This window comes from Hyla sarda, chromosome 9 (assembly GCF_029499605.1).
Source record: "Hyla sarda isolate aHylSar1 chromosome 9, aHylSar1.hap1, whole genome shotgun sequence".
Lineage (NCBI taxonomy): Eukaryota > Metazoa > Chordata > Amphibia > Anura > Hylidae > Hyla > Hyla sarda.
Genome location: NC_079197.1, coordinates 97,719,568 through 97,733,666, shown reverse-complemented (window position 1 = coordinate 97,733,666; position 14,099 = coordinate 97,719,568). Strand labels below are relative to the sequence as shown.

The 14,099-nt window shown below is 46.1% G+C and overlaps 1 protein-coding gene across 1 annotated transcript in view; it reads left to right on the top strand.

Annotated features, from left to right (window-relative positions):
* Positions 1-14,099, top strand: part of SMARCA1 (SWI/SNF related, matrix associated, actin dependent regulator of chromatin, subfamily a, member 1) — a 163,888-nt gene that overhangs the window by 2,042 nt on the left and 147,747 nt on the right. The window contains exon 2 of the mRNA XM_056539097.1: positions 9,476-9,562. Within this exon, the coding sequence (XP_056395072.1) occupies positions 9,476-9,562 (87 nt within the window). The remainder of the gene's footprint in view (positions 1-9,475; positions 9,563-14,099) is intronic.

Below are 14,099 nucleotides of genomic sequence, written 5' to 3'. Positions count from 1 at the left end.
GGGGGGCAGCTCATAATATTGTAGTGCTAAAGTCACTTATAGGGGGGCAGCACATAATACTGTAGTGCTAAAGTCACTTATAGGGGCAGCACATAATACTGTAGTGCTAAAGTCACTTATAGGGGGCAGCACATAATACTGTAGGGCTAAAGTCACTTATGAGGGGGCAGTGCATAATACTGCAGTGCTAAATGCACTCATGGGGGCACTATATAATGTAGTTTTTAAAACACTTATTGGGGGGGGGGGCAATGTATAATATTGAGATAGGCACTAGGTGGCAGAGCTGAGTGTGTGACAGGTCATGTACATGTAGCAGAGCTGAGTGATGGATCATGTGTAAACATCAGAGCTAAGTGCGTGACCTGCCATGTACATATAGCAGAGCTGAGTGTGTGTGACAGGTCATGCACATGTAGCAGAGTTGATTGTGTGCTTGGTTGTATCCTTGGGTTCTTGTGAAAACGTTTACCTCTAAGGTCACTGGTCACATGTTCTCATCACACATATGCCTCCTGCAGAATCACTCCTGGTCACATGATCACAGGGTTCACACTACACCCCACCCACTGATAATGTGTCGATGATGTCTTCAGATGTCATGTTTCTACAACCATCAACTCCTGGAGAAGGGATGTTAGAAGAAGTAAGAACTCTGAGGCCCCCAGGGGCTCCTCCTGCTAACAGGTACCATTCAGTGCTGGGGGCCACAGCCATGTCTAGTGAGGAGGAGGCACTGGATGCTTCTCTGGAGAGCTCTTATCCATAGGAGCACAGACTGCATATTAGGTGGAGTCGGGCAGGGGGAGTTTATGCTCACACCCCCCTTCCCCATTACTGTTCAGGTCAACAAATAATACTCCTGGCAGGCAGAAGCAATTGATGCTCATTGTGCTTCTGCTCGGGCTGCACCCCCTCACAGACACCGCGCCGCTGCAGCAACGGACGCCGCACAGCACCACACCAATGTGAACAAGGTGTAAAAGCTCGCTTACCATGTGCTCCCAGTCAGACTGGGAGGCTGCTAGAAAATTAAAGGGCCTAGTGGTTTGAGTGGCATTGGGGCCACTCTGCCAGTGGGTCGTTCCCCCTGTGGGCACTTTTGCCGCGGCGATCCCGAACAGCTCCCTGAGCTAACCGGCATGGTTTCACTTTCACTTTAGATGCGGCGTTCAACTTTGAACGCTGCGTCTAAAGGGTTTATAGCGCGCTGCACCGCGATGACTGCTGCGCACTATTAGCCACGGGTCCCGGCCATTGTTAGAGGCCGGGCCCGACCCGCTATGACGCGGGGCCACGTCGTGGCCCCTCGTTATAGAAAGGGAAAGGACTCGGGACATACCAGTACGTCCTTGGTCCTTAAGGGGTTAAACTTTTTTCTTTTTTTAATCCCCATAGAGGTCCTTGATAAGCAATTATCAGATTGCTTTCACTGATCAATTACCCCCCCCCCCCCCCCCACATCCATGCATTTTGTAAGACATAAGTTGGTTTCTACATCAGAAACCATGCGAGTTTTACTCATGGGAACAATAAAGTCCATCATGACTGTTTTTTGTTTTTTTCCTTGTTTTTTTGTGGGGGGTTGTTGGAGAATAGAGTTCCTCCTCCGTTAATCAGCCAGGATTCTACTGAGAGAGCTTTGCCTAAATCTGCACAGCCAAATCTTTTTAATGTGTGCACTGGGATAGGACCCGCTGAATACGTTAAACAAATCTTTAGACTCCCATATAACAGACATTGGTTAAAAGTGTGTAATTTTGCTCTTCATTCGTGACATGTGGTTTGTTTGCTGGATAAAATAGCACAGACCTCTTTGTTGGTCCATAAAGCTTCCATTGGTCTACTTGGTAGCATCCGTCATAATAAAACATCCAGGTTCATGTTCACACTGCATTTTTGCCTGTTCTTTGCACTATAAAACAGTTTTCAGTATTCTATGGAGTTCAATAGTAAAACAGCATTGATTTTATTACTGCAATTTTTATGGCCATAAAACTAACGGAAGCACAGTAGCTTTTTTGTTATTTCCAGCCGTTAAAAAAAATAAAAATAAAAAATAGACAATTTGTTTTCCAGGAAAATTGGACAATATTTATCATGTATTTTTTACAATACTAGCTGTAAACATTGTGTGCAGGTGGCCTGAGAGTGAAACCAAACTAACTATGGGCCATGCATGGACAAAATGTAGCACCCAATGGAACTTTGCTGGCATAGCTATGCAGACTTTGGCTGCTGCATTTCAGTCACGTGGAGCCAACAGCTCATGTGGTTTCACCCTAACCATTGTTGTTAAATTGTGGTAAAGGCAAGCTGAGAACCAGCACTTTCTAAGACCCTCCTAGATCACATTTTTCTGATTTAATCTATGGATCTAGGTTGCAACTTTGACATCTGTGTAAGTACCGTATTTATCGGCGTATAACACGCACTTTTTAGGCTAAAATTTTTAGCCTAAAGTCTGTGTGCGTGTTATACGCCGATACACCCCCAGGAAAGGCAGGGGGAGAGAGGCTGTCGCTGCCCGCTTCTCTCCCCCTGCCTTTCCTGGGGTCTAGAGCGCTGCTGTCGGCCCTTCTCACCCCCTGGCTATCGGCGCCGCTGCCCGTTCTGTCACCCTTACTATCGGTGCCGGCGCCCCATTGCCGGCGCCGATAGCCAGGGGGAGAGAAGCGGCGCCGACAGCCAGGGGGAGAGAAGGGGCAGCGGCACCCATTGCCGGCGCCGCTGCCCCGTTGTCTCCCCCCATCCCCGGTGGCATAATTACCTGGGTCGGGTCCGCGCTGCTGCAGGCCTCCGGCGTGCGTCCCCTGCGTCGTTGCTATGCACGGCGTGGCGCACTGACGTCATGCGCCGCGCTGTTCAGCGCATAGCAACGACGCCGGGGACGCACGCCGGAGGCCTGCAGCAGCGCGGACCCGACCCAGGTAATTATGCCACCGGGGATGGGGGGGAGGCAACGGGGCAGCGGCGCCGGCAATGGGTGCCTCTGCCCCTTCTCTCCCCCTGGCTGTCGGCGCAGCTTCTCTCCCCCTGGGTATCGGCGCCGGCAATGGGGCGCCGGCACCGATAATCAGGGGGACAGAACGGGCAGCGGCGCCGATAGCCAGGGGGATAGAAGGGCCGACAGCAGCGCTCTAGACCCCAGGAAAGGCAGGGGGAGAGAAGCGGGCAGCGACGGCCTCTCTCCCCCTGCCTTTCCTGGGGGTGTATCGGGGTATACACGCGCACACACGCACCCTCATTTTACCATGGATATTTGGGTAAAAAACTTTTTTTACCCAAATATCCTTGGTAAAATGAGGGTGCGTGTTATAGGCCGGTGCATGGTATACCCCGATAAATACGGTATTACTTTACTTTAGATGCACACTTCATTATAGCTCACCCTTGCTGTAAATAATCCCCTCCTTATAATATTGTGGGGCTCCAGTACTGGAGGTCTTACCCTGTGCTCCTGCTGTCTTGTCAGGCAGCCTCCTTCAGTGTCCCCAAGGCCCTCTGCACTTGTTTCCCCATTGTAAATGTTTTACCATGTAAAGTGTTCTAAAATGTAATGTTGCTTTTAAGAGTTATACCATGTGATATGTCATGTGATTGTTACCCAGGAGGTACCAGTGACCAGGTGATCCCAAGAGTGACCTTGAGTCAAGGTCACTGCCACCATCAAATCAAGTAAGCTAAAGTCACAGCTTTATGAGTCGAGTCAGTCACTGTCATCTGTCAAGTCAGCGTGGTCTTCATTCAATTGACCAGTCCTACTAAAAGTCCCAGCAAGCCCTTAAGGTCTCTGCGACACCTCCTTGGGCCCTGGCTGAACTGTATAGACTTTACCAACTGTCTTCCCTCAGTAAAGCTACTGTTGTCCGTAACTTGGCGTCGGAGTCTTTATTGCCCCTGTGCCTAGCCCAGGATCCAGCGGTATACCTTCGGGTGGTTATAGGCTAAACCACGCCCTGGCCTCACGAATACAAGGGGTTAATGCCATCTGTCCCTAGGGTAACAACATCTGCCTGGCACCACACACGCCGCCATCACTATATACAGCGTGTGAAAAAAGTACTGAACACTAGAGATCGACCGATATCGTTTTTTTTTTTAGGGCCGATACCGATGATCGGTGGAGGTTAGGGCCTATAGCCGATAACTTATACCGATATTCCGGTATAAGTTATCGGCTATTTATCCCCCCGCAACACCGCTGCAGATCATTGATTTAAAGCGGGCGCTTTAAATCAATGAACTGCAGCGGCTTTTGCGGTGCCATAGACCTCCACCACCATCCGCTTCTCTCCCCCTGCCTGTCCGGGGGTCCTGAGTCCGATCACCGCCGCACCGCTCTGCGCCCCCTAACGCCCCACCGCACCGCGTCGCACCCCCCCACAGCACCGCCATGGCCCCATTGCCTCCCCCATCCCCCGGTTTTATAATTACCTGTTCCCGGGGTCCACTCTACATCTGGCTCCAGTGGCGTCCTCCTGAACTGTCACTGTGCGCACTGACGGTGACGTCACGTCACTCGTCATTGCGCACAGCGTAACGCAGGACGCAGCAGGAGCCAGAAGTAGTGTGGGCCCCGGGAACAGGTAATTATAAAACCGGGGATGGGGGAAGCAATGGGGGGAAGGGGGCGGTGCGGGGACGGGGCATTATCGGAAAGGTAATTGCCGATAATGCCCAAAATCGTGTTTATCAGTCGATCCCTACTCAACACATCGCCATTTCTCACTAAATATATTTCCAAAGATGCTATTGACATGACATTTTGGTAACAACTCAAGTAATCCATAAATACAAAGAAACCCAAACAAATAAGATTAGAAATTAAATTATGATTAATAATGTGAAATGACACAGATAAAAAGTATTGAACCCATGAAAAAAGGTAGGTGCCAAAAAAAAGCATGGAAAGCAGAGAACAGCTGAAATCTCAGTAATTAAAAAGCAATCCAGCCCCCACAGTGCAAATTTTAATATTATCTGGTTCAGTCACAGCTGATGGCCTACAGAGGTGTCACACAAGACGCATCTCATGATGGGTAAAAGCAAAGAGCTGTCTCAAGACCTTATTGTTGCAAAAGATAATGGTAGGGGTTACAGGCGCATTTCTAAGCTTCTGAATATCCAAGTGAGCACTGTTGGGCCATAATACGGAAGTGGAAGGACAATCAGTTCACCATATATTTGTCTCGACCAGGTACAGTACATGGGTATCTCTGGTTCTCCCATAAAGATGAATGGAGGGTGTGTGCTGACCCCGCTCTGTGCACGAGGAGAGCTGGAGCGCCGTGCGTGGACATTATTTTAACTGCAACCTTTTGCTGGATCATACTATTTATTGGATTTCTCACCAAACCAAGACCAGTATGCAGAACTATCTACTGTCCCAACCTATTTGTTTTAGGTGGAAAATGTTGCTCAACATCCAAAAATTGCTTCCACGATGACAAGGTTTATGCAAATATTTTCCTTCTAAACACAATGAACACATTACCTGTTAGTAATGACCAATTGTTAATAGCAAAATATGAATTTGTATTCAAACACAGCTTTATCATATGTCCTATAATGCCATATGGATCATAGAGGTAGGTACTTCTCTTAGGACCCCTGTCTCTTTATCAGAGCAGATGGAAAGAGTAAAAAAGTAGAATGCAGCTCTTTGACACTGTCACCCCATCCAGTAACCTCTATGCATGACTTTTCTTATACCATGTAGTGCCACCTAAGAGAACTATCCTTATTCTGAAGTGATTTTACTTGGAAACAGTAAAGTATGGAGAGGAAAAAACCACCATATCCAGTCGCTGCTTCATTCACCAGAAATCCAAGAAATGCTGGATTAAGATTATATATGCAGGTTTTATTGAAAGGAAAATTATGGACAATTACACGTGGAACGGCCCTCACGTTGTCACCCTCACGTGTCCACACTGGGAGTCACTTCCTTAGATACCGTGCTGCTGCGAGTCCCCATCTCGCTCTGATCGCGGAGCTTGGCGGCTGCTATTGGCTATTTGTTTACTAACATCAGCGCAGCCTCTTTCTGATTCTGCCGACAGTTTCACTTCCGGTATTTACTACTGGGATGCGGATTCTGGCATTATGTATATTTCTTCTATGATGATTATGAATTCTAGTCTTCATTTATATGTAATACTGTTTCTGTGGAATGTTTTACGATGTTGATGCACTATTGTACTAATATGGCTGTTTGGTCTATTCACACATGGTCTATTCACACACATATAGTATTCTTCGCAGATTTGATGCGCAAGATTTTCTGCTGCAGATTTAAATGTAAACTAAATGACTGAACACAGCTTGAAATCCTGCCCTTCAAATGTGTGCGGAATACTGTACGTGTGAATACACCCTGAAAGTGGTTTACTAAGGATGATGACATCACACCTGTCCGCCCCCTGACCTTACTTGCCTCCATCTTGTTCAGCATATAAATAGCTGCTGGTGACAGTGGTCCTTTAGACAATCTAAGGAAGGGGTAGATGACCCCGAAACACGTAATTGTCCATATTTATTTTGTTTTATATTGTCTTTTCAATAAAACCTGCATATTTAATCTCAATCCTGTTTTCTTTTGGATTTCTGGTGAATGAAGCAGCGCCTGGATTGTGTGTGTGTGTGTGTGTGTGTGTGTGTTTATTTTTACTTTTTATTATGTAGCATCTGCATTGACGGGCTGGGTTGCACCTTCTCCGTGACCACTTAGGCGGAGCAGCTTCTTTTGGATTATATGGTTCCCCAAAACAAGGGGTGATATGCACATTCTCTATTTTCTTAAGGTGAGCGTCCATCCAAACTAAACCCTTGGTGTGTTAAGATCAAGTATACTCTGAATCCCCCACACAGGAGGGTAACACACGACGCGCTGCCTCCCGGTTCTTTTTCTTCTGAATTCTACAGAATAAGTAAACTGGTTTTGGCTTTAGAGTGTGAAATTGCAAGCTCCGATGCCCAGACCAATAGGGCCAGCAAGATAAGCACTTCTCTGTGGGTGACCAAATGCATTACACATTTCAATCACTGTCCCTGCATGTAACTTCCAATCTGAAAAAAATATGCAGGTGGCACTCATCCGAGTAGAAAGAGATGCTTTAATTCCAATAATAAGGTCATAGGCACATAGAATTTTGGGCAAATAATGATTCCTCATGACCTCATATAGGTCAGATGAATGAGTAAGCACTAGTTGTGCAGTACGCCAACCATTCTGTACGTCTATGACCTCACTGCTATTGGAATTAAAGTATCTCTTTCTACTCCGGTGAATGCCACCTGCATGACTTCAGACTAGAAATTTATATTGGGTTAAGCACAACCGAAGGGAGTAGACGCTGTGGACGGGTACTTCGCTGCTCAGCGTTTGGAACAAGCAGTTCCGAACGCTTGAGCCGGCGCCAGGAGCTCGTGAAGTCATGCCCCGCCCCCTCAATGCAAGCCTATGGGGAGGGGTGTGACGGCTCACGCCCCCTCCCATAGACTTTCATTGAGGGGGCGGGGCTGTGTCACGAATAGCTCCAGTGTTCGGAACAGTTTGTTCCAGATGCTGAGCAGCGGAGTACCCCTTTTAAGGACTCTAGCTGTAGATGCAAGATTCTATTGAGTGTGCGGGAGGCAGTGCGGACTTATATTCCTATTTTTGGCTATTTCCTGCATTTCAACCGTTTTTGCTTTTTCTGTTTGAGTGTGGTCACATTTGAGTAAATGAACGAGTACAATTTCTTCAGGAAAAAGCCATGTCAAATCAGATCTGGGATAGAATTTCAGTGCAATTGTATAACTCCACATGAAATCCTCTTCAAGAATTGACATGCCAATTCTTGAAGCAGCACATGGTTGCAGATTTCCCATTGAAGATATTGTGGCCCAGGTTCCACACAGATTTCAGGTGGATTTTGAAAGGCTCTTCGAGGTTATTTTCTGGTAGTGTAACTCTTGGTTAGAGATCATTGACTACTAAAGCATGCCTCTACAACATACTCGCAGACATTTTCCCTAGTGAGCTAAGAAAAGTAAAGTAGGATCGTCATTTTGACAAATTACCCGCCATTTAGGCCATTCTGGCCAAGCTGTTAGTTGGTGTTGGAATCAATGGTTACGTATTGGAACACACACAACAAGCTTCGAACAGCACCAATAAATATGATCGTTTGATTCGCCAACAAGCGCGAGTAGCATCTACAGTAGGCCCAGGATGGCACCTTTTTATGACACACTTGTATTTCTGCCTGGATTATTTCCAGGTACTTAGCAGAAGTAAATTTGGTGTCACCATTGTGTCCTGCCATTGACAGCCAGCCAATGTCTCTCTTTGTTTGCAGTGGTGTAGCAAATGAGAACCTCGACTGCTACAGACTGAAACAATATTTTTATCAACAAATCCAGGTTCTTTTTAGGATCGAAAGATGGTTTGGTTTGAGTATGGTGGCCTCATGGTGAGCACTTTAATCCTGCCTTTACTGTGTAGCATCACACTGGCCCAACAGCTGATATGATGACCTGGAAAACATCACATATGACCGTTGATCACCCCTAGTAGTGATACAAGTTACACTAGTAGCTCTGCAATATTTGCAGGACATACAGGAATAACGTTGTCTCGTGGCAGGGCTTCCAGCTGATATTTGTCAACAGTATAATGCTCATATACACATACTGGCAAGGGTTTACCAGGAATGCTTCTATGTCATGCCTAACTACCAGATTTATCACCAATCAAACATTTGTTGAGCCAACTTTAGTAACCTATTACTGTGCAGGATCTTCAGGCCAAACTGTAACATCTGTGGGCAAATGTTCTGCAAGATGCTATACGGAACCTGTATGCCTCCATGCCTAACCATATCTCATATTGTATGCATGCTAGCGGTAGCCCCAAAGAGTTCTAGAGCCTCCATTCAGTTTTCCCCAATAAACCTATCATTTCATTATAGTGGTTAGAGATGAGTGAAGGTACAGTGATTCAATTCGTCATGAACCTCGCGGCTCAGCATTTGCTGACTTTAGCCTGCATAAATTAGTTCAGCTTTCAGGTGCTGCGGCGGGCTGGAGACTCTCTCCGAGACTGTATCCACCTTTTCCAGCCACCGGAGCACCTGAAAGCTGAAATAATTTATGCAGGCTAAAGTCAGCAACTGCCGAGCCAAGAAGTTTGTGACTAATCAAATCACTGTAACTTTGCTCTATGATTATTATAATATATAATCGAATCACTAACATATATCATCATAATATTCACACGTAAAAAGTTGAATTTAATTCTAATATCCTTTTTGTTAATGAGTGTACACATGAACCTATATAATGTCCAGAACCAGAATATTACCTTGTTCCATCTACCACGGCTTCTTTTTTTTTTTCTGCAGAAGCTTTGTGACGGAATGTTTTGTTTTAGTGTGTTTTTATACATACATCTTGTGTGTAACTATTTGTCATGTTTATTTTGTCCTAGAAAAATGATCCTCCCTTCCAACTGAAGCTTCCACCTAAAGCACAGCGTCCTGAGAAGGAAGTGGATCCAGAGTATGAAGAGAAGATGGTAAGCAGAGCATTGCCAGGATTACAGACGTTAATGTGCCCTGAAGAAAGGGCTTAAAGTAACACAATAGCAGGAAGCACCAGTTTTACTGACAGGATGTTACCAGGAAAGTTAGTGAGAAAATAGGTGAGGAAATAGTCAGTGCCCACTAATTCTCAGACACTCCATGTCCGTGTATATGATCGCTGTCAGACGCTCTTTACATTTGTTCATAAGGAAGCCTAATAGGCTAGCACAAATTTTACATGTTAGTGTAGTATTTTTATGTATTTCAAGTGCGGAACTTATACCAACTTTTGCTACTACAGTGATTGCCCACACTGCTTAGTACAGCAATAACATATCACTGGGACATGCCAGGAGTATAAAAAATATAACCATATAGGCAATAGGAATAGTTAAATTACTTTTTAAGACTTTCCTTTTTGACTTAAATGGGCACTGTCAGATTCAAAAACTTTTTATATGTGGTACATGTTGGCAAAACATATTAAACTTTCTAATATACTTCATAAGTAAATGTTGTTTCCCTTTTCTAGAAATCATGGCTTTGTCCAAGCTGAAGCACAGGCATGGACAAAGTCCAGTAAGTGAGGGTGGGCTAGCACTCCTCTGTGCTCTCTCCTGTCTGATAGCACTCCTCTGTGCTCTCTCCTGTCCTATGGCAGGAGAGAGCACAGTGGAGTGCTATCGGGCAGGAGAGGGCGCAGAGGAGTGCTAGCCCACCCTCCCTTACTGGACTTTGTCCTTGCTTGTTCAGCTTGGACAAAGCCATGATTTCTATAAAAAGGGAATACAACTTTCTTATGAAGTATATTAGAAAAGTTAATGTTTTTCCAAGATGAACAACATATAAAACGTTTTTGTATCTGACAGTACCCATTTAACCCCTTAACGACTAAGGACGTATATGTACGTCCTCCACCGGCTCCCGCGGGGTCACGCGGTGTCCTCGCGTCATATCGGGGTCTGTCCTGGCGGCTAATACAGGACATCACCGATCGCGGTGATGCCCTGTATTAACCCTTCAGACGCGGCGATCAAAGCTGACCGCCGCCTCTGAAATGAAAGTGAAAGTAACCCGGCTGCTCAGTCGGGCTGTTCGGGACCGCCGCGGTGAAATTGCGGCGTCCCGAACAGCTTACAGGACACCGGGAGGGCCTTTACCTGCCTCCTCGGTGTCCAATCGACGAATGACTGCTCCGTGCCTGAGATCCAGGCAGGAGCAGTCAAGCGCCGATAACACTGATCACAGGCGTGTTAATACACGCCAGTGATCAGCATGAGAGATCAGTGTGTGCAGTGTTATAGGTCCCTATGGGAGCTATAACACTGCAAAAAAAAGTGTAAATAAAGGTAATTTAACCCCTTCCCTAATAAAAGTTTGAATCGCCCCCCTTTTCCCATAAAAAAAAAATAAAATCGTCTAAATAAAAATAAACGTATGTGGTATCGCTGCGTGCGTAAATGTCCGAACTATAAAAAATATATTGTTAGTTTAACTGCACGGTCAATGGCGTACACGTAAAAAAAAATTCCAAAGTCCAAAAAAGCGTATTTTTGGTCACTTTTTATACCATTAAAAAATTAATAAAAAGTGATCAAAAAGTCTGATCATAACAAAAAATGGTACCAATAAAAACTTCGATCACGACACAAAAAAATGAGTCCTCATACCACCCTGTATGTGGAAAAATAAAAAAGTTATAGGGGTCAAAAGCGGCCATTTTTAAACGTATAAATTTTCCTGCATGTAGTTATGATTTTTTTCCGAAGTACGACAATATCCAACCTATATAAGTAGGGTACCATTTTAACCGTATGGACCTACAGAATAATAAGGTGTAATTTTTACAGAAATATACACTGCGTAGAAACGGAAGCCCCCAAAAGTTACAAAATGGCATTTTTTCTTTGATTTTGTTGCACAATTTTTTTTCCCCGTTTCGCCGTGAATTTTTGGGGAAAATGACTGTCACTGCAAAGTAGAATTGGTGACGCAAAAAATAAGCCATAATATGGATTTTTTGGTGGAAAATTGAAAGGTTTATGATTTTTAAAAGGGAAGGAGGAAAAAACAAAAGTGCAAAAACTGAAAAACCATGCTTCCTTAAGGGGTTAAACATCAATCACTTTGCATTACTTAGATATTAGCATGTCTTAAAATGCATTTGTTAAAAATAAAATTTCTCAATCGGGTATATGCTGCTGGCTGTCACTAGGAGGCTTGACACTAGGCAACAAGAAAAGTCAACCCCTCTCAGCAGGATATACCCGCCCACAGGCACCTGAGCTAATCCGCTTTTAGCTTAGTGTCTATAGGAAGCAGACAGAGGTCTGGCGCTCTCCAGACCTGGTTTCTTATTTTTGATATTAGGGATGTATAGTTAGGATTTTATCTCCCTTTTCTTTCTCTATTTTCAGGTGGGGTCTCAGGAACATAGCGTTCACTGTTTCCCCATTTGCGAAGAATGGGCACAGACAGAGTCATGTACTTTCAACCCCTTCTCACCAGCGGTCAGTGTCTGGGGTTTTACCTCTGGGTCCTCCCTCTTTCCCTGCTCGTCTCGCTGTTTCAGCCCGGCATGATACAGGTGTTTCATAGCGGACTGAAAACTTCATTAGGTAAGTTTTCTGAGGACAAGGCGAGTATTATCTCCCTTTTTCTTTCAGGTTTTCTGGATTCTCAACCTCTGCAGTCCCCCTATTTGGAGCCCACTCTTTTTTTATTCTTTCTAGGGAAACCCCTGCTCGGCCATTCTGAATGTTGGGGATGTTTTTCAGTGGTGCAGGACTTTTTTTTATTTATTTATTTTATTTTTTATTCCTTCCCCACCTCTCGCAGTATTCAACGCCTGCCTGTGCACCGGTATTTTCGCTTCGGCCGCATCTTATGCGATGCGACCGGAGCTCCAGAGTTTATTCTGTCGGCAGCGCTGTCCATGTGCGGCCGACGGATCTCCTTCTCCCAGTTTCACTCTTCACAAGTTTGGCGGCATGCCGGCATTTCATTATGGGACTTTGCTGCCGAAACTTCTCTGCTGGCAGAGAGTGGGCGGGGCTAAGTTTTGGCCTGGGACGCTGTTGCCGCTTCCCAGAAAGCTCTTGCGGAGATTCCTTTTACTGGGTTTCGACTGTTTGGATGAGATTATCTCAGGTGATTGGAGGTAAGAGTTCCTTTATTACCACTACATAAGTCTTGCAGTACAGACTCCTGATGGAAGTCGACCTCCTTTTGGTCCTATGGCTCCAGTAGGGCACCTTCACAGGAAAGAAGGCTCCTTCTTTCAAGGCCATCCTTTCTGGAAATCGGATAACCGTTCCGGCCGGTTCGCGGCCAAATCGGGAACCCGTAAACCTCACTCTGCCTGAAGGGACGCCCCCACCTGTAGATTTTTATCGGGTTGGAGGGCGTTTGTCACTCTTCGGGGATGTATGATCTGCCCACGTGCAGGACTCCTGGGTCCTAGCTGTCGTTTCCAACTGCTATCTGATAGTTTGCTTCTTTTCCAAGGGAGCATTTTTTTTAATTCCTGCACTCCCAGTTCCTCTTCTTTAGCAGGGGCCTTTTGGGACGCGCTTCAATTCCTTCTCTGTCAAGGAGTGATCTTCCCAGTTCCTCCCAAGGAGCTTTTTCAGTTTTCTATGCCAGCCTGTTTGTGGTCCCCAAGAAAGGGGGTTCTGTTCGCCTGATCTTGGATCTGAAGCTCCTCAACCGCCACCTACTCCTCCATCATTTCCGTATATGGAGTCTCTCCGTTCAGCAGTGGTGTCCATGGATCAAGGGGAGTTTCTTTCCTCGGTGGCCTTCCGGGATGCCTTCCTCCTTATTCCCATTTTTCCAGCGCATCAGCGTTTGCTTTGCTTTGCAGTTCCAGAGGGTCATTTTCAGTTTTTGACCCTTCCTTTTGCTCTGGCCACTGCTCCGAGGGTCTTCACCAAGGTCCTGGTGGAAGTGATCGCCCTTTTGCGAGCACGGGGTGTATCAGTGATCCCCTACCTTGACGACCTATTGGTCAAGGCTCCAACCAGGGCCCAGAATCAGGAGAGTCTCTGTCTCATACTTCAGACCCTGTCCCGTTTCGGCTGGATGGTCAATCAGGACAAGTCAATCCTACCCAGTCCCTGATGTTCCTGGGACTCCAGGTCGACACGGCGTCTGCACGGATTCAGCTTACGCTGGACAAACGTCTTACTCTATTATCAGGAGTTTGGTTGCTTCGGCGTCCTGTTCCAGTTTCCAATCGGTTCTGCATAGAGGTCCTGGGTCGGATGGTATCGGCCATGGAAGCCATTCCCTTTGCCCAGTTTCATTACAGACTTCATCAAATTTCTCTCCTGTCCTCGTGGGACAGATCACAGCTGTCTCTCGATCGCAGGATCCTCCTTGCTCTCGAGACTCGCCGGTCCCTCCTGTGGTGGATCCAGTCCCCTCTTCATCAGGGACGATCCTTTCTGCCCCTCCACTGGCAGTTCATCATGATGAATGCCAGTCTCAGCGGCTTGGGAGGAGTCTTCAGGGACCAGACGGTCCAGG